Below are 26,872 nucleotides of genomic sequence, written 5' to 3' on the forward strand. Positions count from 1 at the left end.
GCACCGCGTCGACTTGCGGTTGCCAAGGCTTGTTGACTCTGTTCTCCAGAGATGTTTGGGCTACAAGAAGCTCTAGCCTCCAGCATCTCTTCCTGCCAAGATCTTTGTCCTCACTGCATCCTCTGCACCGATTCTTGACTACTGATGTGGGATAGCTGGTCTTCCACAGCATCGCCTGGTCCTCACAGCTGCAGCGACAAGGTCACAATCGTGTCTCCTGCATCCTCCATCATCGGTGGTCATTGGTCTTCCGTGCCTCCTGGTCATTTCCGAGTGGCATAGACTCTGTCCTGTCTGTTTGCAGGTGGTACTCCTTAAGAATCCATCCTTGGATTATACCGAACTCTTTCACCTTCTTCGCCAGCTGCATCTTTACTGAGGTCCTCCATTGTGGTCTACAGCGGTTTCCGACGTCGCTTCGCTCCTATGCACCCGGTTTCCCAGTGTAGGTATCCTGGTTCTTGGGGTATCCATGGGTGAGGTGACACTCCAACATTCCATCTTCCACGGGGGTTCTTCAGGGTTCACTGGGGGAGGGTCCTTCTTGAAAACTGCAACTGCGACTTCCCCAGTGACTTGCATGGAGTCCTCGGCTGTGTTTCCACTCTGCACACACCCTCCGTGGGTTTTCTGGGTACTTTCCTCGGGTGGTTCCTTGGGCCCCCAGGTCTTCTGAGTCTTGCGGTCTAAGTCCCAACTTCGGCCGCAGTTCACATTTCACTTCCTTTGTATATGGTTTGGGTTCCTTCTGGAGATCGCTGTATATTTGTGCAATATTGTATGTATTGTGTTGTTATCTCCGGGTAGTAGATATATCAATTTATCGGTGAGTGTGTATAATAAATATTACTATTTTTAGAGCTACACTGTGTGGTTCTATTTCGGTTAACCTACACTATATGATTAGTTCTGGTAAAACAAGCTGCTTAACACTCCTTCTGGACTAAGCCTGAAAGCTGCTCTCCACAGCTACCATGAAGAGAGCTTTCAATGGTTGTCTAAGACCACTAAAAACAACATAAGGGTTTCCTGGATTAGTGCAAGGTGCTTCACTTAAATAAGTGTGCACCATATATTAAGCCAGGCTTCTACACATTTCCTCTGAGATAAGCCTGACTTCTCCTGCCAATCTACCACACTAGGCTCTTCAAGTGATTGCAAGTGTTGGGGAATCTGAATACCGACTGACAAATTGACTTTTTTTTCCCCTCAAAATCTTTTTATTGAAGTTTTCCTGAGTAACATAGAAATACAAACATGGCAAGTACGATTCCACCTTAATCAGATCAAATGCTATAGAAATCTTACATGTAAACATAACTTGTGAACGAGGGTTCGACCAAAGTTATATCTATGCTTTTACACCCCAGCTTGTCCCTACAGCGTGCAGTAATGGATCATTTGGGTAACAGCTCAGTTGCGGGGGTACTCAGCACATATGTGGATGCTTATTGTCCATAATGTGGTCTTTGGTGAAGAAGAAAACAAAAGGAAACAAGAACTGGTAAATAGAAGAGAAAAGGAAGGGAAAAAAAAGAAAAAGAGTGGGAACAAGGTATCATGGTGTAAGTGGTATGGAGTGAAACGCCGTGGGAGGTGAGCCGAGCTCAATTGCAACTTAAGGTGGAAGGAGGCCCTCCCTGGGGGATTCCTTACGTATTCAGATAAGAAAGAGGTGAAGGGCCCTCAGTCTGGGGCTACATGCAAACAAGGGTAGACCCTCCGAAAGATATGACACTAACGGGGACCAAATGGAGCCGAAGCCTTTCCTGGTGTCCTCTATAATGTCTGGCAGTCGTTCGAGCGCTCGCCACAACCTTGCATGCCACTGTGTGATGGATGGGGCCTCAGCTGCTGCGACCACCATCTTACCTGCCCCCAGGCATAACCACATAATGGTCCTATCACTGTTTGTCTGTCTGTTCAGGAGAGAATCTCTTATGCCCAGAAGAGTGTGTTTAATTGTTTCCGGAATGGGGTACCCCAGAATCTGTTTTATTTGAGACAACATTTTCTTCCAAAATGGTTTGATGGAAGGGCAGTCCCACCAGATGTGTCTAAAATCTCCCAACAAGCCGCAGCTCCTCCAGCATCTATCAGAGGTGTAGGAAATATTTTATGTAGTTTTTGCGGGTAAATGTACCAATCATACATGGTTATGTAATGGGATTCCCGGAGGTGCATTGATCGATTATGTGTTGTTATATCTTTATAAAGGCGGGTCCACTGCTTCTCATCTACTGGATTGGACAGGGTGGCTTCCCAGAAAGCTCTGTGTTTTGGTCTCTCCCGAGGGCCCAGTGATCGGATGAGGGCATACAAAACAGAGATATTGCCTTTAGTGGAAGGTCCTGACTGTGCAAACTTTTCTATTGGAAGCAGGTTCCTGGTAGCGGCCAGCCGTTCCTGTGGTTGCTGCACCCAGTGTTTGAGTTGCGTGTAGTGGAAGCTTTCATTTGCTTCTATTTGGAACTCTTTGGCACATTCCGCGAATGTCATTAGTTCCCCTCTTATATAGGTGAGAAATCATTAGACAGCCCCCCTGTTTCCACTGCGTAAAGGGGCCCTCCCGCATGGCCGGAGGGAAGTCTGGATTAAAATGTAAGGGGGTGAAGGGCGAGGGAACAGTAGATCGGGATAGCCTTTTAGTAAGCAGATCCCAGACTCTCAAGATAGTAGACGTCGGGGTGCTGATGTAGGCATTTGGTGATTGTGCCGTTTTTTTAACCACAAAAGATCCCAAATAGTCCTCCCCGTTATTTGACGATCCATGTGCAGCCAGTGTTTCTCCGAATCTCTAAGCAACCATTCCGTGATGAGTCTGAGTTGGGCCGCTCGGTAGTAACTCCTAAAATCCAGGAGGGCCAAACCCCCTTCTGATCTGGGCCTAGTCAAGATCCGGTACTAGAGTCTGGCGCTTTGGTCTTGCCAAATGAACTTGGTAACCGCTGTTTTGAGGTTAATCTAGAATTCCCGATCTACAGAAATTCGGAGGCTTTGAAATAGAGTAATCGAGGGAGAATATTCATATTTACCGCATTTATTCTGCCAATCCATGAAGTGTAGGCCGCTCTCCAGCCTTTGAGATCTTCCTTTATCTGCCGCAGTAGCGGCGGGTAATTGGCCTTATATAGGCCTGATAGTTTGGGAGTGAGCTTGACCCCGAGGTAAGTGAGATTTTTGTTGGTACAATAGAAGGGTATGGTTCCCTTTATGCGCTCCCAATTGCTCGTAGGGAGAGTCAAGTTTAAGAGGAACGACTTAGAGCTGTTCACCCTAAATCCCGTCACTTTCTCGAAGCTCTCAAGCTCCAGTAGTAGTGCCTGAAGCGTGGTCTGTGGATCAGATATGGGTAGGAGCACGTCGTCAGCAAAGAGAGAAATCTTGTGGGCGTCGGGGCCGAAGGGCACCCCTTTGATGTCCTGGTTGGCCCTTATCCTCTCCGCCAGGGGCTCAATACTGAGCACAAACAGCAAGGGGGACAGTGGGCAACCCTGTCTAGTTCCCCTTGAAAGCGCGAAAGCCGCTGACGCCGCTCCATTCACCAGAACTCTAGACGTGGGAGAGTGATAATTGGCCAGCACCATATTTATAAACTCCTCACAAAACCTGAATCGTTGCATGGTTCTAACTAAGAAGGCCCAATCGACACGGTCAAAGGCCTTCTCCGCGTCCAGCGAGAGGAGGACCGCGGGGATGCCCTTCCTTTGAACCTTCTCAATAATATGCGCCATTCTGTGGAGGTTGTCATGGGTTTGACGCCCCTTGACAAACTCCGATTGGTCGGGGTCTATCAGCGCCGGGAGGAGATTATCAAGGCGTGTAGCTAAAAGTTTGGAGTAGAGCTTAGCATCTAGGTTCAGGAGAGCAATTGGTCTGTAAGAGGCACACAATGTTGGATCTTTACCCAATTTAGGAATAACTGTAATCAGGGCCTCCCCCATGGTGTCTATGACTTTACGCTCCTGCTCTATCTCATTAAATAGGGTCACGAAGTGGAGAGTCAGTTCTGGCGCAAATGTACGATAGAAGTGGGCATTAAGCCCATCCGGACCTGGTGTGTTCTGCAATTTTAGAGCATCTGTGGCCTTTTGAACCTCCTCCTTGGTAAATGGTGCACTCAGTTCCTCGTTGGTGTGAGCTGAAACCTGGGGCAGGGTGAGAGACTGCAAGTAGTGCTCCTGGGCTTGGGTGTCTACCGGGTCCGCAGAGTATAGAGCATCGTAGAAGCGTCCAAACGCGTTTGCTTTGTCCTCTTCCGTGGAGTGGGAGACGCCCGCGTCATCCACTATCCGTTTAATGTATGTTTTTTCTTGCTTTGCCCGGAGTTGGCGCGCTAAGAGAGACCCTATCTTGTTGCCACTTTCGTGCCCTCTGGCCTGCAGCCGCAACAGTGTACGCTCAGCCCTGTTAATATATATGGCTTTCAACTTTCCCTTTAGGGCAGTGACTTTACGGAGCGATTGGATAGATGGGAACTCTTGATGTTGCTTTTCTGCCTCTTGAAATTCTGTTTCCAATTGAAGCCTCACCTCTTTTTGTTGGTTTCTGAGGTCCGTGGCCAATTCTATGCATTTCGCTCTGAATTACTGCCTTGAAGGCGTCCCAGTTGTTGGTAAAGGAGGTAAGAGTGGGGTCATTATTCTTAAAAAATTCCTTGATAGTCGCCCATAGGTCATCCCTGAAGAATCTGTCCCGACTAAGGACGTTGGGGGAAAACCATCTCCTGTGTTTCGACCATGGCGCCGGCCAATTTAATGTAGTCTCTAGTGGGGCATGATCGGATCGGCAGATCGGGTGATAGCGAGAGTCCACCACTCCTCCCAGGAGGGACTGACTGAGAAAGATATGATCTATTCTAGAGTGGGTTCTGTGGGAGTGGGAAAAAAATTAGTAGCCTTTCTCCGTGGGGTGAGCGTCCCTTCACGCGTCTACCAGGCCTAAACGCTGCCTTAAGAGATGTATTAAATGTCCCCCCGTAGCTCTCTGGGGATGAGTTGCATGTAGTGTCCCAGATGAGGTTAAAGTCCCCCAAGAGCAGAATATCACCCATGGCAAACCCCTCCAGTGTGGCCAGGAATGAGGTCAAAAACTCCAGTTGACCCGTGTTGGGTGCATATACTGTGGCTATGGTGCATTCCCTGCCTCTAAGCTCCCCGCGCACCATTATAAAGCGCCCTAATGCATCTGATTTGGTAGCGTGATGTAGAAAGGGAACCGTGGAGTGAAAGAGGAGGGCTACTCCATTCTGCTTTGTGGTGGCAGAGGAGCGGAATATCTGGGAATACCGCTTGTGTTTTAGCTTACTCGCCTCAGTTTTCTTGAGGTGTTTCTTGCAATGCGGGCAGGAGGATCTGATGATCCGTTAGATATTTCCATAGGGATTGCCGTTTATTAGGGGAGTTCCGCCCCCTCACATTCCAGGAAAGACAGTTAACTGCCATAAACTGGAGTACATTTTATGCAAATAATAAGGACCCCCTGAAAATTCCTAGGACAGGGTAATATATGTTTGTAGAATAACAACCTAGGCAAACCTAATAGGTAGCAGTTGTAAATAATTTCTATCTAATAGTCAGAACAGTTTAAGCAGTAAGACGAAAAAGTAAAAATTGTAATTCTTTTTTAATCATAAGTTCTGGGTACATTCACAATTAAAAACAAATTTATTATATACATAGTAAAAAATTATGACAAATACTAAAATAAATTGTGGGTTACACAAGGATGAAGAATAAACAAATGTGGTGGCACAACTGTATATTTTTCAATAATAATAATAATATACAATTGTGCCACCACATTTGTTTATTCTTCATCCTTGTGTAACCCACAATTTATTTTAGTATTTGTCATAATTTTTTACTATGTATATAATAAATTTGTTTTTAATTGTGAATGTACCCAGAACTTATGATTAAAAAAGAATTACAATTTTTACTTTTTCGTCTTACTGCTTAAACTGTTCTGACTATTAGATAGAAATTATTTACAACTGCTACCTATTAGGATTGCCTAGGTTGTTATTCTACAAACATAAACTGGAGTACAACCATTCCAAGCTACTGTAAGGCCCTCCATAGCTACCCGGTTGGACCCCCCCTCCTCCCACCCATCTGACTCCACCCCACGCTAGAAAATGAGAAAGCACCATGATACACAACAAATATAACAACATATAAAACCAAAACAGTGAGTTATAGGAACCGCCATCCCAGAGGAGGAACTCCTGCCGAACAACTCCAGGAGCGAGCCCAATTCCGCTCCCAGGTACCCCTGCTATGTCGTAGATAGGGTGTCAATTTCATCACAAACTGTAGGAGACAGTAACCGCATGACCCACATGGCTAATCCGACGCCGAAGTCCTTTCGTGGGCATCTAGACCTCTTTGCCAGTTTGTGGGGGAGGTCCGAGACCTGCGGTCTGCCATCTAGGGGCCCTTCGTGCCTGCATATCCCCATTTGATGTCAGTCTCTCTGGAGTGGAGCTGCAATCCTGGGGGGACTCCCATCAAGCCTGTATTGGAGCGGCATTAGCTTGGAGTCTTCTTGTTTGTGCGGCCTGCCATCCTCCACTCTCCGGCACCGTTCCTCGTCCCCCGTCGGCCTCCCTCAGTGGACTGAGACGTAGATTCCTTTGGAGAGGTGGGCGAGCTGAGACCCAGGAGCTCCATCGCCTCCTCGATTTCCGTTCAGTGGACCTGCTTATTATCCATGTGGAAGGCAATGCCGGAGGGATAGGCCCAGCTGTACTTGATTTGTCGTTCGCGCAGCACTTATGTAACCGGGCGGAACTGTTGGCAGCGGCGCAGGGTAGCCTGGGCCACGTCTTGGAAAAGCGAGCAGGAGGCATTCTGAAAGGTGATTTTCTCCAAGCCTCTCGCTTTCTGCAGAACCAGTTCCTTTGTCTCGAAGGAGCTAAATTTTGCAAGAGTATCTCTTGGTCTCCCGCTGGAGCCAGGCAGCTTGGGACCCACTTTATGCGATCGCTCAAGTCATATATCCGATCCCTCTCACCGATCAGTGTGGAGAAGAGGCCTACCAGGAATGCCTCCCGGTCCGGGCCCTCACTCCCTTTTCCAGGCCTCTGATTCTTATGTTGTCATGTCTGGAACGATTTTCTAGGTCTTCGCATTTAAGGACGGAGGCCTTCAGCTGTTCACGGAGCGACGCTGTTCCCTCCTCCTGTGGGCCCACTCGATCTTCCAGTTCCTGACGTTTCGCCTCCACATCTAAAGTACGTGCCCCCACAGAGTCCACATCAGATTGCAAAGCCACCATCTTCTCCCTCATCTCAGTCCTCAAGGATTTAAAGTAGGCTGTCATGTCCACCTTGAAGTCCTCTCGTAATTCCCTTTTGAAGTCTCTGAGCGATTCCAATAGATCCTCTCGGGTAAGCGCCATGGTGCCTCCGAGTTGTGCGTAGTTTTCCACGGCGGAGCCTGTTTTGGGTCGGGCAAAATGGGAAACATCCTTTACCACGCAACCATTACGACGAGGTATGGTTACATCGTGGTTTTGACAACGCAAGTCGTTACACCGACTTGCACTGGAGGGCGCTCTAGACTAAGGAATAGTGTGAATTACTATTCCAACACCTTCCCTACTGTACGTAGACTGGAGTTGGAATAGTAATTCACACTATTCCTAAATCCAGCGCAAGTCGATGTAACGACTTGCGTTGTCAAGACCACGATGTAACATACCGCGTTGTGATGGTACGCGTTGTATCCTCATACATTCGGCCAAAATAGTTAGAGACTTTGTTGGTGGAGGATTTTTTGGGGAGCATATGGGGATTGAGGAGGAGGCCACCCCGGGCTCCGTCGATGGGTGGGCGTCAGGCTTCGCAGACCACCCGAGGGGAGCTTCAGCGGCGGGCGTTCCCTGTCCTGATCTTGCGGGATTCCGTGGTTCGTTCCCCTGCCTCGGAGCCAGAGCTAACTGTCTTTATTGTGTGGAGTGGTCACAGCTCACCCGCGGGAGACTCTTTCTGATCCTTCGCCTCTTCTGTGGATCCAGGTCGCAGAACTTAAGTTGCTGAGGTAAGCCACGTCGCTCATGGGACTTGTCCTCTTCTAGTACCAACCAGTCAAGCCTCAAGACCACCCTCCGCACCGGACTTGGCGCTGCTGTACTCCTGCACATTCACAGAAGACTCCTCTGGAGAAGTTGAGGTGGTGTGAGCAGGGTCCAAAACCTTTCCGTGGTGGGCGGGGTGGGGGCCAGTGCAGCGGACACCCAAAGGGGGACCCCCGATCTGGGGAGCAGGTTGGTGATTGTTGAGCATCAGTGCTGAAGCATGGCACCGACCGGAGACCTCTCGCCGCAAAATGGCAGGGACAGTCAGGCAATCTCTCATAGATCGATTCGCCTCTAAGTTGGGGGTTCTTCTTCCGCAGAGCCGCCACCAGGAAGGACCACAGGGGTGGCGCCGCCTTCGTGCGGGTTATTTCAGAGTGGCAGCGCAGAACTGGAAGGGGTCTTTACACTGTACAAAGAATGGTTCCTGCATGCGGCCGCCGCCATGTTGGAGTCAGGCAGGCACCTTCCGACGCGCTATTCAATTCTGTTCTCTCCGGTGCAGGCCGCACCATCGGGGGGTGGGGGGTCCGCCACCACACAGAACAAAGAGAAGCTGTCGGTGGAGCCGTCCAGATACATGTGTGCCACTCACCTGGGCCGCTTCTCACGGCGTCATCCGCCTGGGTGTCACCCTCATCGGACCGCTGCCCGTCTTCGGCGGGGAGGCCCCGGCAGCACGTCGCCACCCGCAGGGCACCGCTAGGTGTCAAAGCCGGTCTGGTGATGGAGCGCTCTTGCAAGGACCAGGGGTCTCGCCGATAACCGGTCGCCATTTTGTGAGGCGCCGGGTCCACACACAAGCTCCGCCAGCAAACCTCGAATGCTGCCAGTATTTGGAAACGGGAGATCACCTCAGCGTGCCGGAGACTGCACCGAACATTCTTGCGAGTGGGTGAGCCTTGGATAAGCGTTTAGCACCCTTAATGCCGCTTATGTCTTGGGGCCGGAGCCGATCGGATTCACGTCCGAGCAGCCATGATGGCTGACTACGCCCCCGACAAATTGACTTTTAATATGTAGATAAGTTTACATTTTTTGAGGTCGTAAAATAATTGTTCTATAAACAATGCACCTTACATCTTGTAACTATTACTTTGCTATTCCTGATGTGTTAGGCCCCTGAAAGTGCTTATGGCTAAGTCCATATATGCCCTTAAAGGTGCGGACTCCGAATAGACTGATGAATCAATTTTTTTATATGGAGACTTTGTAGGTGTCGCCTAGGCAACGACTGCGCTATCTCTTTGAGACATGCTGTATTCAGGATATAAGCATAAAGCTCCGCCCACTTCCCGCCCATCTTTTAAATTGGCTCTTGTCCCTGTCCTTTGTAAATGTTTGCTTTTCATTGGTCAAGAGGCTTAGTAGTCCCTCCTTAGTACCGCCTTATCTCTTGTAACCTCGCATGAGGACACCACCTGTTACATGTGTTGATACTCCCTAGGTTTTAATTACAGCCTAAAGGCCCTATTTTCTTAAAAGGCTTCAGGTAGGACACACACTTGGTCCTAAGCTAGGCTTGTAGTGGTTACTCCCCTCAGTAGACTCACATTTATGAGACTGTTTATAAATTTTCCTTCATCAGCTCCACACAGAGTACAACCTAATCTGAAATTAATGTAATAATTCTTTTGTCACATTTCAAAGCTACTAATTGTATATACGGACATAGCTATTTGAATGTACTCGTAGTACTGTCTTGCATGCAATGCATTATGGGTAGGGTGGATTTACCATATCTTATGCAGGCTGCAGTACCATATGTGACCAAAAGAGGTCCCCTTTTGGCCACATATGGTACTGAACCCTGCAAAATGGCTAGGTAAAAAAAAGTTGCCATTTCTAATGCCAATAACTTCAACGTTGTAGACATGCAGTGCTGGTGTCTTGCTCACTAGGGACCTCTAGGAGCTGCTTGCGGTACTGCACCTAGACATGCCGTGCTGGTGCCTGGCTCAGTAGGGACCTTTAGAAGCAGCTTGTGGTACGGCACTGAGACATACAATGCTGGTTCCTGGCTCACTACGCAAGCCTTTGCAGTGCACTAGGTTTCGCATTACTGAAAGTATGAGCTATTGGCGTTGCATTATTATTTGCAACGGCAATACCTCAAACTATCAACGATGCAAGACCTATTGCATTGCAAATGGTTGTTTTTACTGTTATCATGGTTGGAAATATTTTGCACCTTAATTAATGCACTAGAAACGTTTCTGCTATTATTCTGTTATTCCTGCTGTGTTAGGTCCTCGAAAGTGCCAATATCTGGCTCCATAAGTGGTCGTAAATGTTGTGGTATTTGAAAATGGATTGACAAATCGATTTTAATGTGTATATGCTTTTAATTTCCTACCAGTCTAACTTGCAGACTAGCTTGGTTTACTTGCAATCACTGTGGTTAGAAATAGTATGTCATAGAATATATAGGTTCATCGCAGCCTTTGTAAAGCTGTTCAAAATGACTGGAAACAATTATTTTGCAAAAAACATACTTTACACTTTGATGTTATTGTACACCATGCCTGCTGTGTTCTAAAAAAAAAAATGGGTTCCTCTCTGGCCCTACATGTGATTGTAAATGCACACAAATTAGGAATATAGTTATAGATGAACTGATTCTTTTTTCCTGCAGATATGTCTTTATTCTCCATTTTTTTGGTTGTGATTTTGACAGTGATTTTATGTTGTATATTATGAACCATAGTGTGCTTTTATGGTTTTTAGAACCAAATGAAGATCTTTATCTAGTTGCGAATAAATGTTTTTTTTTTCCAGACAAAAGGATGCAATAGAAAAAGTGCTCCTATACCAAAAATTAAGAGGCACCTTCCTTGTAGTTCTTGATTCACATTACCAGCACCTTACTGTTGAAACCCCCGAAATTCAATAAAAAGGAAACTTGCATCCGAGTTTTCTCGGGTATCGCTCTGAGAACTTGGAATTCCTTGCCCCCTGAAATCAGACCGAATCCTTCAACGACATATTTTTAAAAAAGAACTTATAGTGATATTGATGAAGAAATGTCTGCCCTAGAATCCAGGAACCCTACTCTCTGGCCCCGACATAGCACGCTGACTAAACCCATGTATATTCACTCGCCTGTTCCAATTGTGTTTTTGCCTTGTCGGATCAGTCATTGAGGTGGTCTGTCTCTCAACTGGGTAGTTGCCACATCCTGTATCTGTCTTGATTATGTTGTTGTTTACTCTACATGTTTCTTCTTTCTGATCATTAGCAAAGCGCTATGATTTCCTCATGGGTCATTTTCACACTATATAAAACGTTTTAAATGAATAAATATTCGAGGCAAAACTGTGTGTTGCTTTTCCTCAATTTGAGACAAAAAAATAACACTTGACCTCAAGGTTCGCTTACTTCACATCACCTTTCCATGTCAGTCAATCTATTGTTTTGTCATCTTTTTTCCATAGCCACAGTCTTCAGCAGAAAGGCCTTTATGTGCTTGTTAGACCTGACAGCCTTTGGGTTGTCTTCCCCAAATGTTTTTCATGCTTACCTCCACTTTTTCTGTATTCTTTTTGTTGACCTTAGGACTCTAAGCACTTCACCACTGCTAACCAGTGCTCGAGTGCATGTGCTTCACTCATAAAACATGGTTTTCTAGATGTAGCCACAACTGGCACATTTAATTTACCCGTAAGTCCCTAGTACAGCGTACTACATGTTCCCAGGGACTGTAGATTAAATGGTACTAGTAGGCCTGCAACACTGATTGTGCCACACACACAAGTAGCTCTTTAAATGTCTCAGGCCTGCCACTGCTGAGTCTGTGTGTGCAGTTTACACTGCCATGTAAACCTGGCATTTAAAACCCCTTGCCAAGCCCTAAAATCCCCTGTTAATACATATATGTCACTCCTAAGGTAGGCCCAGGTAGCCCATAGTGATAGAGTGCTGTGTAACTAAAAGGTAGGACATGTATTTTTTGTTTTGCATGACCAAGTAGTGAAAAACACCTACATTTGTTTTGTTTTTTTACTACTGTGAGGCTTACCCCTCTCATAGGTTAACATTGGGCATTCTTTATTATACTTTTAAGCTGGAACTCCAGATTGAAAAGGAGTAGCTCTGTTATGTTTAATATCAGTGGAATGGTAATGATAAATCGTCTTTGCTGCCAAAGTTGAATTTAACATTACTATTTTAGAAATGCCAATTTTAGAAAGATTGCATTTCTCTTCTCCTTAAGCTCTGTGTTCCTGTAGCTTGTCTCCAATACACGTCTGGGGTGGGTGACAGCTGGGCCTTGTGCATTCCCTCTAGACATTCCCACACAAAGGAATCTTAGGTGTGCCTGATAAGCCATTCACATCCTTATGGGTCGTCCTGGCCAGCATGGGAAGGAGGATCTGACACATCTGAATGGGCTGTGTCCTGCTTTCACTCAAAGGACTTCCTAACCCCCTGTAGTAAGTCTGGAGCCATGGCAGGAAGGGAGGATCTCCATGTACTTCAAAGCCCCTCTTCGAAGTCACCTCCACTTCACAGGTTCAACTGGGTATAAGTACTGGGTCTCTGATCCCACCTAATCAGATGCATCTGAACCTGTAAAGAACCTCTGGCAGGAAGGACTGCTGTGCTGCTACAAGGACTGCCACCCTTTTGGACTGCTGCTCTTTAAGAACTGCTTTTCTTCTGTGCTGCCCTGCTGCCTACTACCCTTTGCTGCTGCGGAGGAAGAACTGGACTCTTGCTTTAACCCAGAGTGATCTCTGAGAGCATGCTGGCTTGCCTCCTGTTTTTTTGAGACTCAGGAATATCAAAATCTCACCTCCTGAGGGTTGTCCATTGGAATCGGATTATCAACCGAGGAGGTACTGTTCCTATCAAGATGCAAGAGGGAACCGAAGAAGGAGGAAGAAGAATCTCAAATACAAAAGAACAAAGGGGAATCCTACAAATTATTTCTTGTTGCCCTCACACACCCCTAGGGATGTTATGCTTTATCAGTGGGAATTACTCCTCGTTGGCCCGACGCTGCAATGCCCCATGGGCCCCACGAAGGTTGCGTTAGCGTAGATCTTTTGTTGTTTATGCTGTAAGATGAAGGGTGGTAGTGTGAGGGTGTTTTGAAAGTGTGGGTTGGTAATATAGTGAAGAATGAGTGGAGTAAAACGGTCTAGGAGATGCACAAATACTTCACACTTTGCCTCTTAAATAATGCCCGACTGCTTTGTGACAAGCTACCAGAAGGTGAGCACAGGTTAATTTAAAGTGTGTGTCTGACTTACCCTGATTAGGATTGTGGCCAGCTTAGACAGGGTCAATACCTCTGCCATCCAGAAACCACATTTCTTAAATATGCTGTAAATGTCATAAGAACCATCCTGTACTATGTATCTACCATGTATTTGATGTGTTTTCCCAGACAAATCTTAACAATCCAGCCTCGCAGGTAATCCATGGCAGATGGATTGTCAGGCATATTCAGCTAATTTATGCCAAAGCCAAACACATTCCACAGGCAAGATAGGAACCCCAGTGGCATTCCTAGGATATAACTCAATAGCAGGCATTTTTAATGCTGCTACTTGTGCTGCCATTCACACATTCACCAAACACTATTGTGTGCATTTTCATTGCTTTCAGAAAGTGCAAGCTGGACAGACCTTCTTTCAAACATCTTCCGCATCTACTTGCTAATGTCCCCTTTACGTGTCTTGGAACTGCTTTTTTGTCTATGAACAGTATATGGTCTACGGCAGGACCATTGTGCTGCAGTTTCACTAGCATCCTACCAACCTCCTTGGATCCACCAAGCCAGGACATTGCCCCTAGATCAGTGCTTCCCAAACGTTTTATAACCACAACCTAATTTTCAAAACTAAACTAACGCTTGCGATCCACCTAGCTTTACCAAAAACGAGGCAGGGGTGATTTTTTTTGTTTTTTTAATGTACAGTAGGCATGCTTTCAAAGTGCTGTGAATGTCCAAAATAACATACTCTTTACAGTTGCATTTCTCTCTAACAGCAATTGTTTGTAAATGTCATGACTATGACCACGCCCTTTGATATGTCTTTATTGGACTATGGCCAAGCTATTGATCTGTCCATAAAAGTGGCAGATGGTGAACAACCCTGAAGCTGGAACACTCTTCAGACTGGGGTGCTGACCTGTGGTGCCTGTTCACTAAAATCACAAGGCTCCTGAAATATTTTGGTGTTGATACCAGTGATCAGAGCAAATTCTTTTTTAAAAGCATTTGCAGCAGAGTATGGTTTTAGGGCGCTTATCTATTTTTGTACTAAAACGAGGCTGTGTGTATGTATGTATGTATGTGTGTGTGTGTGTGTGTGTGTGTGTGTGTGTGTGTGTGTGTATATATATGTATGTGTATATATATATATATATATATATATATATTACCTACTGGCGGTCGCCAGTAGGTAGTTATAGTTAGGACCCCTTTTCCATAGGAAAACCTCAACATTCTATTTTGAATAACTTTGGCGCCGGTCGATGAATCCTCGCGAATTTCTCAAAATAGGTGGGGCGCTACGCTCCGCTCCTACCCTGAAAGTCTCGGGGGGGATCCGTCAAGCGGGGGCTGAGATAAAAGGGGGGTCCCAAAACGCGTTTTTCCCATGCATTTTTCCATAGGACCTTTAGAACGAGCTACAGCCCGAACGGCTGAACAGAATTACTCGAAATTTGGCAGAGAGGTAGTCCCTAGGTCAAGGAAGTGCCTTTTGTAGGTTTGGTGTAAATCTGTTCAGTAGATTCTGAGAAAATAGCCTTTAAATCAATATATATATCTGAGCCCGCTTACGGTACGCTTACCGTACGCTTACCGTAAGCGTACGGTGGCGTGCGCGAGCGCGATTCTGATTGGCTCTTAGATCTTAGTAAACATTCGAATCGGCCGAAACCAGGAAGCGGCGGCCGCCATTTTGTGTATTTCACTCAGAAAAAAAAGAGTGAGAACAAGAAAAGGGGGCAATGAGGAGAGTTACAGACCCCCTTACATTTGTGAGGGGGTCAAAGAAGGACTGTAAAGTACAAAGAAAACATTTATTGATTTTAAAAAAAATCACGGGGTACGCGTACGGTAAGCTTACGGTAAGCGTACGGTAGAAAAAAAAAAAAAAAAAAATGAAAATCAGATTTAAGTGTTTAGATATTAGGGGGCTCTAAAAAGAGCCGTTGTGTTTATGAAATGATTTTTTAGTGGTACCTACAAGTAAGTACCGATGCAGAGTCTAAGGTTCAAGAGGAAGACTCTGTTCCCTTCATCATTGAAGTGCACACCATCTCCTCTATAAATGTCTTGCATGTCATAACGCAAGTTGTTGTGGTAAATGGCACCCATACCATAGTCACGGAGGAAAGCAGAAACAGATTTGTTGACGTGCTTTCTTGCTTTGTCATCGCACCGCGTGCCCACCGTGCGTGCACGGCACTAACTGCGTAAAGTGGGCGCGAGGTGCGCGAAGCGCACCGCGTGCTCACTGTGCGCGCACGGTGCGCGAAGCGCACCGTGCGCGCACGGAACGAACTGCGTTAAGTGGGCGCGCACGCCACGAATGGCGTAAAGTAACTTAGCATTTAAAAAACCGTACAAATTCACTGAAAAAACCATAGGTTTCACACACGTTATAGTTAGGAATTAGCATTTAAAAAACCTTGCAAATTCACTGAAAAAACCATAGGTTTCACACATGTTATAGTTAGCGGAAATTTTACTGATAAAAAACCAATGAAATTCCCCCGTTATAGTTAGTGCAGGCAACTATAACTCACGCGACCGCAATCTTCTGCTGATGACATATGTGTCTTTATGAAAAAAAAATATTTGTAATATATGTATAGCTAAAAATGTATGGAAGAAGACATGGGCAAATAAGTGTCTAAATACAGTATTAGCATCAGCAGAGGATTGCGGTCGCGTGAGTTATAGTTGCCTGCACTAACTATAACGGGGGAATTTCATTGGTTTTTTATCAGTAAAATTTCCGCTAACTATAACATGTGTGAAACCTATGGTTTTTTCAGTGAATATATATATATATATATATATATATATATATATTTAAAAAAGTTTATATAGTATGAACACTACCCAAAGTCATTAAAGCACTTTACATAAGCACCATATTACTTTGCATTAAGCCAATATCATTTTATTTAAAGCATGGGAGAATAAATGATTTGCCCAGAGCCAACGCTGGGAATTGAACCTGGTTCCTCAGATCCAAAGTTGGCAGCGCTGGCCTTTAGGCCCCATCCATATTTCTCAGTGTATGTGGGAAAGTCATACACAAGTGGGATGATTGTGAATGAGTACGTTTAGTAAGCACATTCTCTGGTAAAAGGGCTTTGGGAAGTAAAAAAAAAAAGCAAAAAATACTGGAAGGTTCACTAAGTCTTGCGTGGGAAAGCAGGGGATTGTTTTAAAACAGGACTTACAGCCATGGTTCAGAACCTTTGCACCAGTGTTGCTGGAATCCTTTTAAGAGTGGTGATGCTGACATCAGTGCTACATCCCTGAAGTCATACAGATTGTGAAAATCCTCGCTTCACACAGAGTGTAGCAAAAGTATTCAACAGGAGAGTAGTAAGAGTGCAATATGTAGCTGGTGGGTCATTTTGAAGCACCCTATCAGAAACATATTACTAAAGCACCATACAGTAGGCCACTAAATTTGCACAGGCACTGATAAAGCTATACAGCACACAGATAATGTGTGGAAATCAGGTTTCTGTGAATATTTATCATTTGCGCATCACCAAGTAAAAGTGTATTCATTTTTTTTGATCCTACCAAAATATTTTTCTTTCACCCTTCAGAATGACGAGCAAATGTGTTTAATTTTTGCTTTCCTAACCCCTGATATATTCTGAAATGTGTACAGTTCATGTACAAGTATTTAAGTTGTGTTTGTTTAAAAAAAAAAAAAAAAAAAAAACAAGCATTGGCATAGCCAATAGGTCTTGCCTTTGGGACCTCATAAGTTTTTAACCATGCAGCACGTTATTCTGGGTGCTTAACATTTACAGGTTTTACTACGTGTAGCACTGGGTGGGAGATTGCTTACCTGCTGAGTATTTCTGGTAATCCGGTGCTGACCCGGACAAACATCCAGGATAAAAAGGTGAGGAAACCCCCACGGTATGTCAAACTGCTAGGTTGTTAGGTACTTGTCTACCCTGGAAGCGCAGTACTGGACTGCTGCACTTTGGGCTGTTACAGGGATTTTTAGGAGGCTTTTAGAAAGTATCGGATTACATTTCAAATGTAAGTAAGTGATAAGAGCACACCCGCAAAGATGGGTCAGAACTTAAACTTTTGTGGCTAGAGATCAAGCATCAGGTGGAGCGGGTGGAACCGCGTGTGTTTTTTGTCTATTTATTTTGTTGGTAGTTTGTGGTACGTTAATATCCCATTTCTGCAAAGACTCCATCCCAGTGCCTATCCTTTCCGGACGGGAGTCTGAGATGACGCCTGATGGTGTTAGGCACTGGTTGGGGTCTCCCTGCTGGCTGGATGCCCTCACCCTGCGATCCTGTTTTAATGGGTGGTGGGGATGCTGTCGGGGTAGCCTCGGACATCGCCAGTGGAGGACAGATGGCTGAGGGACCGAAGCGGGAATTCCCCGGCCATGTTTACTTTTCATCCGCTGCTCTGCGTGCCTTTATGTGTGCATCAGTCTCGGAGGGGAGGCACCCGGGGGAGCAGAGGCTGAGAGACCGATTCCAAGCAGAGACACAGGGAGGGGAGGGTTAGGGGGCAGGAAGTGATCGATGGGAGGTAACGGGGGAAAGAGATATTGACACGGAGGGAGATGTGCAGCTGTGACGCAAGATGAAAGGGGGACATCGGTACCGGGAGAGAAGAAAAGTTAGACGAGGAGAAGGGGCCCAGCCGGAGAGAGAGGCGGGCACACTTTCTAGGACAAGTCTGAATTTGAGAGGAAAGAGCAGGTGAGGCACTTAAACGAGGAGGAGAGAGCAAGAGTGAGGTGGAGGCTGTGAGACTAGCAGTGGAGACTGCTGGGCACGGGGTAGTCGGAGAATGCGGAGTAGTGACCGTCACAGCACGAGGACATGTGGGCGACAGGGTATACTCGGCAGGGAACAGGCGAGACAGGCTGTGATTGGTGGGGACAAGACAGCCGTGCTGAAGAGAGTCCATCGAGGGAGAGGCGACTGCCTACCTTAAGAGGTGGGGACGGCGGGAAGAGGGTAGAATGTGTGTATTTCTCTTTGCAATTTATTTGTGCAGTTTTACACAGGGCATAGGAGCTCTTCGTAAGTAGTGAGAGGTAAAAGCGAGACAGTGGAAGACTTCAAATGCATTTCTTCAGCAGTTTGAAGAGTAGAGGGTTACAGAGAAGATGAACAAGCACGAATGCTTGAAAAGGGCAGACGCGCCCGCGGCCACGCTAATTGCAAACAGATGGCCCCTGCGCGCTCCCGCAAGGTGGATGCCAGCACAAGCACTTGAAAAGAGCTGATTGATTTCTAAAGGTCATCTCCTAGAGCAGCAAGGCAAGTAACACGTTTTCTTTCCTTGAATACAGATAGTGAGTTGATGAGCTGTGCTATAGGCAGTGTATAAAATGTGCCAGAAGTGCACTATTCTGAGAATATGAGCTTTATAAATTGTTTTCCTTCTCAAGGCAAGGACTGTATTCTAAAAATGAATGTTGTTAGAGTGGAACAATTCTATATTTATTTACTTCCTTTGGAGTCTTGTATAGTGACTTTCATCACCTTCATCATTTTCGAGCTGTACATAGTCTGACTGGTGCATGTTGTAAAGTGAATCTAAACACACTAAGCGCGCTTCTTGGAGCAGTAGCTGTATATTGTTGTGACACAAGTGCTTATCCATCATGCCTCTGACGTGCCTTTTCTCTCTCCGTTTTCTTAGTTGATGGTGTTTGGAATCTTTCTGTGCCTGGATGCCTTTTTATACGTGTTCACCCTGCTCCCTCTGAGAGTCCTCCTGGCACTAATCCGGTTCCTTACCCTGCCATGCTGTGGTTTAAGGTGAGTTCCACCGCATCCATTGAAGAGGTCTGTGTGAATTAAGACTTGTATTCGTTTTGGACGTACTTGTTCTTTCAACCTGCACTTTGAGATCTCGCCCTTAAAACGGGAAGTCATTTTATGACGTTTACCAGATAGTGAGATTATTTCTGGCTCTCTAAAGTTGTGCTCGGAGCTCCGTCTTCCATTAACACTTGAACACATGTTTTTCAAACGTTGGAGGCCATCTGTTGGGCACAACGCAATCCGCGTCCTCTCTTTGAAGATGTGAAGATGATGGGAACTGCACTGCATGAGCATTGACAGCAGCTCGGTTATTTAGCTTTGTTTCATCAAGTAAACGACGGTAAACTGATCTGCATGCTCCCGCCATTGGACTGCTAAGGGAGGGCTAGTATTTCACTGCCAATCTAAGGGTGAAATGAATGGGATTACCAATATGGGGGAAGCACGAAAACAAGTTAATAGTGTTCTGGTGTCTGGGAACCGCCCCCAGAAAAGCTTTCTCCAGCAATCCATAAATTAAGTAAATAACAATTCTTAGACAATCCTTCTCAAGTGCTGCACGTCATACCTGGAACAACATTCCGAACCACCGCCTATGCATCGTCTTCAAGAAAATGATGACATTTTTCCTGCTGAACATTCCACTCGATTCAGTGAGGAATCAGTCTTGAGCCAAGCTTCAACCAGAACAAACCTCGAACAAAGACGAGATCATAAACTTTCTTCCTTCATCAGTTCAGAAGATATTCACAAGGCTAAGAAACATGTTAAAGGATCCTGGTTTTCTAACGTCACATTGATTGTGATTTCTGCTCCTGCACATAATTCATACATAGTTATAAGGTTCCTAACTGTGTAAGCGCTCTGACGCAGAAAATTACATGGTTCGAGCTATATTAAACTTTAAATAAAGGATTGGATGGAGTAGCTCACATGTTCTTGTGAGGCTCACAGACTTTATTGTGCTGCCCAGGGATGTGCTCAACGGCCACGGAGTGAAGGGGTTAAAAGTGCTCAGTGAAGAGCTTGTTGTTTGTTTAGTATGTATTACAGTACTTTGAACAAACGTCTTTTAGACCACATTATTTCATTACTACAATTAATAAATGCAAAAATAACAGTGAAGCGAATTATTTAACAGTGCAAAGTAACATGAATGTGATAACCAGTCCTATCAGCAGATAGGAAGTCAATAAAACACCGGAACGTATCTCTCGTCACAAAGACCAGTGTTCCACTAATACGATGATTCTCGCTTGTATGGATAATCTAAGTGGAGCTGGAAAGTTCCTTCAAACAAATGAGCAGTCTTTACATTCCAGGAGAGTATGAAGCATGACCATTCCTAAGCCAGGGCTGCAAAAGTGTAGGCAGTACCACCAAAGTCCTCTCTAATGAGCCATCATCTCTCAGGCAACGAAAAACAGGGATGCAGACATTGTACAGCCCGAGAACCTTCATATCCATAGGAGGGTGCTCACCACAGCTCAAATTCACATAACCAAGGTGAGGAGGGGGCACGGAAACAGGAGGCACCAGTAGTATCGTAACTGAGGCCGCATACTGATGCTTGGATACAGCTCTGCGGCTCCGTGACCGCTCTGCAGCTGCCCACAATGCACCCATCCAGCTTTGACACACCACCAGCAAATCCAGCCAGCACTGCCGACATCTTTGAGAGTTTCCAATATTCATAACACACCCAGCAGCAGCTGAAGGGTTTCTGTGGTAGTACCGTAGGACCCAACATGGCTGCAGTTCACCCCTACAGGACAACTGATGCAGAGATCAGGAACAGGAAACTGGAGGGCAGGGCTGACGCAAATCAACCACCCTTCAACAGATGCCTCCATGCCAGCCCTCATTAGGAATACTCTGTGAAGGATTTATGGTTGCTTGGTGAAAGTGAGGAGGTTGGAAGTATCCAGGGAATTATCCCTGGTGCTCGGCAAACGATTTACGGGTGCTGAGTATATTTGTGTTAGATGCTTCGTGAAGGGATGTATGACGTAACAACGCGAGTCTTTACAACGCGTGCAGTTACATCGCGGTTTTTACAACGACTGCGATGTTACTACGCTATGCCATTACAACGCAAGTCTTTACATCGACTTGCGCTAGATGGCGTGCTAACATTAGAAAAGCGTAATTTACTATTCCAACTCCAGTCCACTTAACAGTAGGGAAGGTGTTGGGATAGTAAACTACACTATTTGTAATGTTAGCACGCCATCTAGCGCAAGTCGATGTAAAGACTTGCGTTGTAATGGCATCGCGTGGTTACATCGCGTTCGTTGTAAAAGTTTCGTTGTAATGGTAGTGCGTTGTAAAAGTTGCGTTGTAAAGGTTGTTTACCTTTGTGAAGTGACTAGTGGCTGTTACAGTAGTGGTTGGAAGAAATTAGTGATTGATTAGTGGTGCCCTGGGATAAGATGATGCATGTGCAGTGCATTGGTGTGGTGCGCTCACTTAAATGTTTTTACTGAAGCACTTAATGGTCATCAGTAAAGGGGTATGATGGGATGCCCTGAATTCTCTACTTCTCCTTTGTGAAGTAGGTAAAAATGCGCAGTGACTTTGATACTGGCTCTTGGCAGAGTGTTTGGGGATGTTCAGTTTAGAAATGCACAGAGAGGGGTTAACAAGGGCTTCAGTGAATTGGCAGTTTCAATGAAGAAGTCATTCGATGAACTATCTATTGGTGTGTAGCGCAGTGAAAAGAAGTGCCCAGTGTAGCAGCTTGAGCCGATACGCAAGAAAGGCAGAAGTGTTGTCTGAAATATGCAACTACCTTTCCTACCAAGACTACGACTTCATAATACCTAGCTCCTTTCCGCTTCTTCTTCAAACTCAACCGTGCCTGTTCTAGCCAGTACTTTATCCTTATTCCAACCTCCCCCCAACCCCCACTACCTACATCTTGTCTTTAAGGCTGTTAACTGTACATCTGTTTTTGTGTGCATTTTGTTTCTGCTAGCCTGCTATTTTTCCAGTTAGGGTGCTGCACCTTCATGTACCACTCGCCACCTCTTAACCATTATTTTTGTTCTAGTTTACTTTCATACATTCCAGGCCTTACATACCCGCAAATCCAAATAAGGAAGTTTTTTACTAACTTCTTTAACCTTGGTTTTTTTTGGGTGGGCATATTGGGGGTAAGGCTGCCAAATCACTCCCACAACTCCTTCTCTCCCCCCCCTTCGGGATGCTGGAGCAGTACAGAAAGGCTATCTTAGGATAAGGGGCGGGGTAGCAGACGCAGTGCCAGGATGGGCCAGCCATCAGCCCTACGTTGATGCGTGTATTAAGTATACAGTAACAAAATGAAAAATTAGGTTTGATTTAAGTTATTCCTGAACTCAGAACATGTTACAAAATAGGCTGAAATTGCTTCTGTTGGTTTGATCAGGAATACAGCTTCTTTGTATAGAAAAAAGTGAGAAATATGCGAATACTGCAGAAATGTGTTTCATACAATAAAAGTACAACATTTGGTCTTATAGTGAGTCTTTTAACAAATACTTTACCATGGGGCCATCAATACTGCAACATGGAAATGGTGTCTAGCAAATAATTTGCTCTCCAAGTTTGTATTTTTTAGTTTGTTTGCAAATAAAGAGCATAACAAGTCTCATGACACCCATCCGAACTGACGACCAGCTCAAATACTTGTGTGACTTGATCATGTTGGTGGTTGACTAGTATCTTTGATAGAGTGGCGTTGATAAATAATAGCATGGCTTTATATTCTCCACCACAAATGCACAGTGCATGTGGATTCCCTGGATCTGCTGCTCTGAAGAATAGTACTGTCCACAACCTACACATTGTGTATTTCATCACATCCTTCTAGACTACAATTAGGCTATTAAGCGGTTGCAAAGACTAGCATCTGACAAATCGTAAATGTGTCTCAGCTGGCGTTTGCTCAAGCTCTACAGTCCAGCATCCTTGCTGGTCCCATTGGCACCCTCTAGCTGATCATTGGTGTGCATGGGTCAGTTTGGGGTTTATATCTATTAGTCATCTCTCCAGCTCTGGTATGCTCTAGAGACACCTCATTACACACCCTTTATGTCTATAAACTGGAATTAAGTCGCTCCTACTACTTACTGTTATTACAAGAACCTTCAGGCAAGCTGCATTGGAGGTGTGAAAGCAGCCCTAACAGACCTCTCAGCATAGTCCGATGAAAGGCCCCTTGAAGTCAAGCTGTAGTCCCGTGCAGTGGTTACAAGCTTAAAGCGGCCCAGGAGGAAAGTGGCAAATTCACAACATATCAGACTCGTACTGTATGAGTGTTCCTATGCGAGAACACAATGAGACACTAGGACAATGATTGATCCATACATGTTTTGCTGGACCGTGATAACTGTCACATACTTGAGGTATACTGTTAACTCAATCATGTTGAAATATAGTACGGAGACAGCCCTAGTGGCAGTCACGGACTATATTAGGCTATCATTAGATAGAGGTCAATCCACCTTATTGGTGCTTTTAGACCTTTCGGCGGCATTCGACACCGTAAACCATCACATTTTGCTCAGAAGATTAGAGGAGTCCGGGCTAAAAGGAAAGGCATTGCAGTGGATGACCAGCTTCCTCTCAGATCGCTCCCAGACAGTTAGCTGGGACCCATATATGTCCAAGTCTAAGAAGTTGTCCAAGGGAGTACCACAGGGATCCTGTTTAAGCCCTACTTTATTCAATATCTACATTTCTCCCTTGGCCAACCTTATGAGGACATTTGGATTTGTTCCAATATCTTATGCGGATGACACCTTCTCCTCTGATGAACACTCTACTACAGCTCAGACTAACTTCGCTGCCGGCATGCTAGCAATATCTCAGTGGATGAGTACCAACTATCTTCAACTAAATGCCGGAAAAACAGAGATTATGTTTTTTGGAGAAGCCACCCTGTTGTGGACACCAGAATGGTGGCCCAGGGATCTAGGTGCCCTCCCTGCCTCGAAGGCATCAGTAAATAATCTTGGGGTGCGCATCGAGCAGAGATTAAACATGAAGGAGCAGGTGTCTCAAATGGTTAGCTCATGCATTCATGTATTCAGCCTTTTGAGGCGTGTGTTTCCATTTCTTCCTGATCACACACAGAAGACTCTTGTCCAGTCTCTTGTCATAAGTCGACTTGACTATTGTAATGCCCTACTGATATCGGCTAATGAGGCTGTGTTGGATAGTTTGCAGGTGGTGCAGAACACAGCAGCGCGTCTGGTATTGAACGCCCCCCACAGATCTCCGTCGAATTTACTACTGCGGAAACTGCACTGGCTCCCGGTGCGCAAGCGAATAGTTTTTAAGGTCTGCTGCATTACCCACAAGGCAGTATACGGTAACGGGCCAACATACTTGACGGAGAAGCTGTCATTACACTCCCCTTAGAGACCTGCGATCCACCTCAAAATTACTTCTCAAAGTTCCGTGCATCTACAAAGCCAGGACCTGGGGAAGGCTTTTTCCTACCTTGTCCCTCGGAACTGGAATTTGCTTCCGTTAACACTGAGGCAATGCACGGCCTACCTCCGCTTCAGAAAGTCCTTGAAAACATTTTTATTCTAGATGTCTCTCTCATCATCGTCTTTTTCTCCTATTTGCCCGCAAGCGCGGAGATACCCCTTCGGGGGTGATTCAGGCGCTATATAAGCAAATAAATAAATAAATGTTTGCAACAATCTGAATGGAACTGTAAACATTGTGAAAAATGCTTATAATTGTCGGGAAATGTAGCCCTGAGTGGGTTTCTATGTACTCTGATTGCAAGTTCTGATCAATAAAATATGCTGAAAAACAAAAGGTTCGAGGCATGTGAGCTGTAGATCACATGCTTTGCATACTCCTGCCACCTAGTGTTGGGTCCAGATGTTTGCACTTTGTTTTTCTTCAAAGAGGTCTTTCCAGTAACGAGGTAGGTGACTCCTCCTTTCGGTGATAGTGCGCATGTGCATCAACTCCATTGATAGATTGTTATTTTCTGCCATCGGGTTCGGACGTGAATTGCTGCGTGTGAGAATGTGCCATCTTTCTTGCATGGTATGCCCCCACTTTTTGCTGAATTGCTGAATGTACTTTGACTGAGTGTGCCCTGGACTGCTGCCAATCAGGTGCCCAGGGCCTATGTTCCTTCCCTAAAAACCTCAAACCCAAATTGGCAAACCCTGGCCACATGTCAGCCCCTGGTAAATGATACCCTAGGTACCCAGGGCCTTGTGACCAGGGAAGGGCTCTAAGGGCTGCAGCACTCTTTGTGCCACCCTTAGAGGCCCTGTACCCTAACACACACACTGCCCTTGCAGGCTGAGTGTCTGGGTACAAGACAAAACAAAGAGTCGACATGGCACACATCCCTGTGTGCCATGCCCACCACTTACACTGCCCTGGCATACATCAGCCACCCCTCTAGCTGGGTGCCCTATGCCAGTGGTGTGGGCACAGGAGCATGAGCCCTGTGCCCCTACAGTACCCAGGTCCATTCCTGGGCACAGCAAGTGCAGTGCTGCCATTTAAGAGTACATAGTGCTGAGAGCTCGTCAAACACGAACTCCACAGCACCATAATGGCAACACTGAAGACTGAGAAGTTTGGTATCAAACTTCTCAGCACATTAAACCCGCACTGATGCCAGTGTGGGATTTAATGTACCAAGCACCACAGAGGGCATCTTAGAGATGCCCCCTGAAACCTAACCTACAATCCACGTTTGGTCTGGGAGGCTGCCTAGGCTGCCACACAGCAGACATGTTGCTGGACCCCTGGGTAGGAGAGCCCCTGATCTCCTGGGCCTGCAACAATGCACATCCTGGGCGAGGTGCTAGGTCTCCTCCCCCAGGATGGACAGGGGGAAGCTTCAAAGGCATGCCGTCTCTGTGAGCTTCCCCAGGCCACTTGCTGCCCCCACTCTGGCAGGAAGCCTGGCTGGAAACCCCAAATAAGGACAGGGGATGTGCCAGCCTGCCAACCCCACCCCTCAGGTGGGGGAGGTGAGGTGAAGCGAAGCACATCTCCGGGCGCTCACCATCTTGAAGATGGGAGGGCCTACCCAACCAGGACTAGGCTACTGCCCCCCTCCCACAGGAGAGTGGCAGGATAGGGAGGGGGTGTACCCACCCCTGGGCAGGGACCAAAGAAGACCTTCCGTGCAGCTGCTAAGAAGAGGAAGACACCAACTGCTTTGGCCCCAGCCCTACCGGCCTGTCGACCCTCGAACCTGCCCCTGCTACATCCCGGCACCTTTTGTGGCCAGCAACCTCACAAACCCCGGAGGACCTGGCTACATTTTGGCTCTAAGCACCTGGGACTGCCATGAGCAGAGGCTCTGCTCAAAATCAGCTTCTAATCCCTGGCATCAGCCCGGAACCGCGAACCCTGCACACTCTGCACCCGCCAAGCCTGACTTGTGCCGGAGTGAACAAATACCACGAGGATGACACCTCGGCGACTGTGACCCCGAGTCCGGCACCCATGGACTTCCCTCGACGCTCCTGACTACGTCTGCAGCCTCAGAACCAGGTACCCCCCCAACCGCGATCAACAGAGGGTAAGATTTCCCGACACCAAAAGGCACCCCTGCACCTGGCGCCCTGCGGCCCCCTGTGCCCAACTCCTGGGTACCTACCTATCCTCCAACTACCCAACTTACCTCTCGAAGTGGTGGTGGCACCTGAAGAATCTTCGTCCCGAGCTTGCAGCCTTTTTTCAGCCAGGAACTTACCCATTGAAATCTATTGAGTGCCCGAAGGCTCAA

The 26,872-nt window shown here is 46.2% G+C and overlaps 1 protein-coding gene across 1 annotated transcript in view; it reads left to right on the top strand.

The window, feature by feature from the left end:
* Window positions 1-26,872, top strand: part of TAPT1 (transmembrane anterior posterior transformation 1) — a 443,118-nt gene that overhangs the window by 129,685 nt on the left and 286,561 nt on the right. Inside the window, exon 3 of the mRNA XM_085642381.1 lies at window positions 18,983-19,101. Within this exon, the coding sequence (XP_085498507.1) occupies window positions 18,983-19,101 (119 nt within the window). The remainder of the gene's footprint in view (window positions 1-18,982; window positions 19,102-26,872) is intronic.

Source organism: Triturus cristatus, chromosome 2_2, assembly GCF_964204655.1.
Source record: "Triturus cristatus chromosome 2_2, aTriCri1.1, whole genome shotgun sequence".
NCBI lineage: Eukaryota > Metazoa > Chordata > Amphibia > Caudata > Salamandridae > Triturus > Triturus cristatus.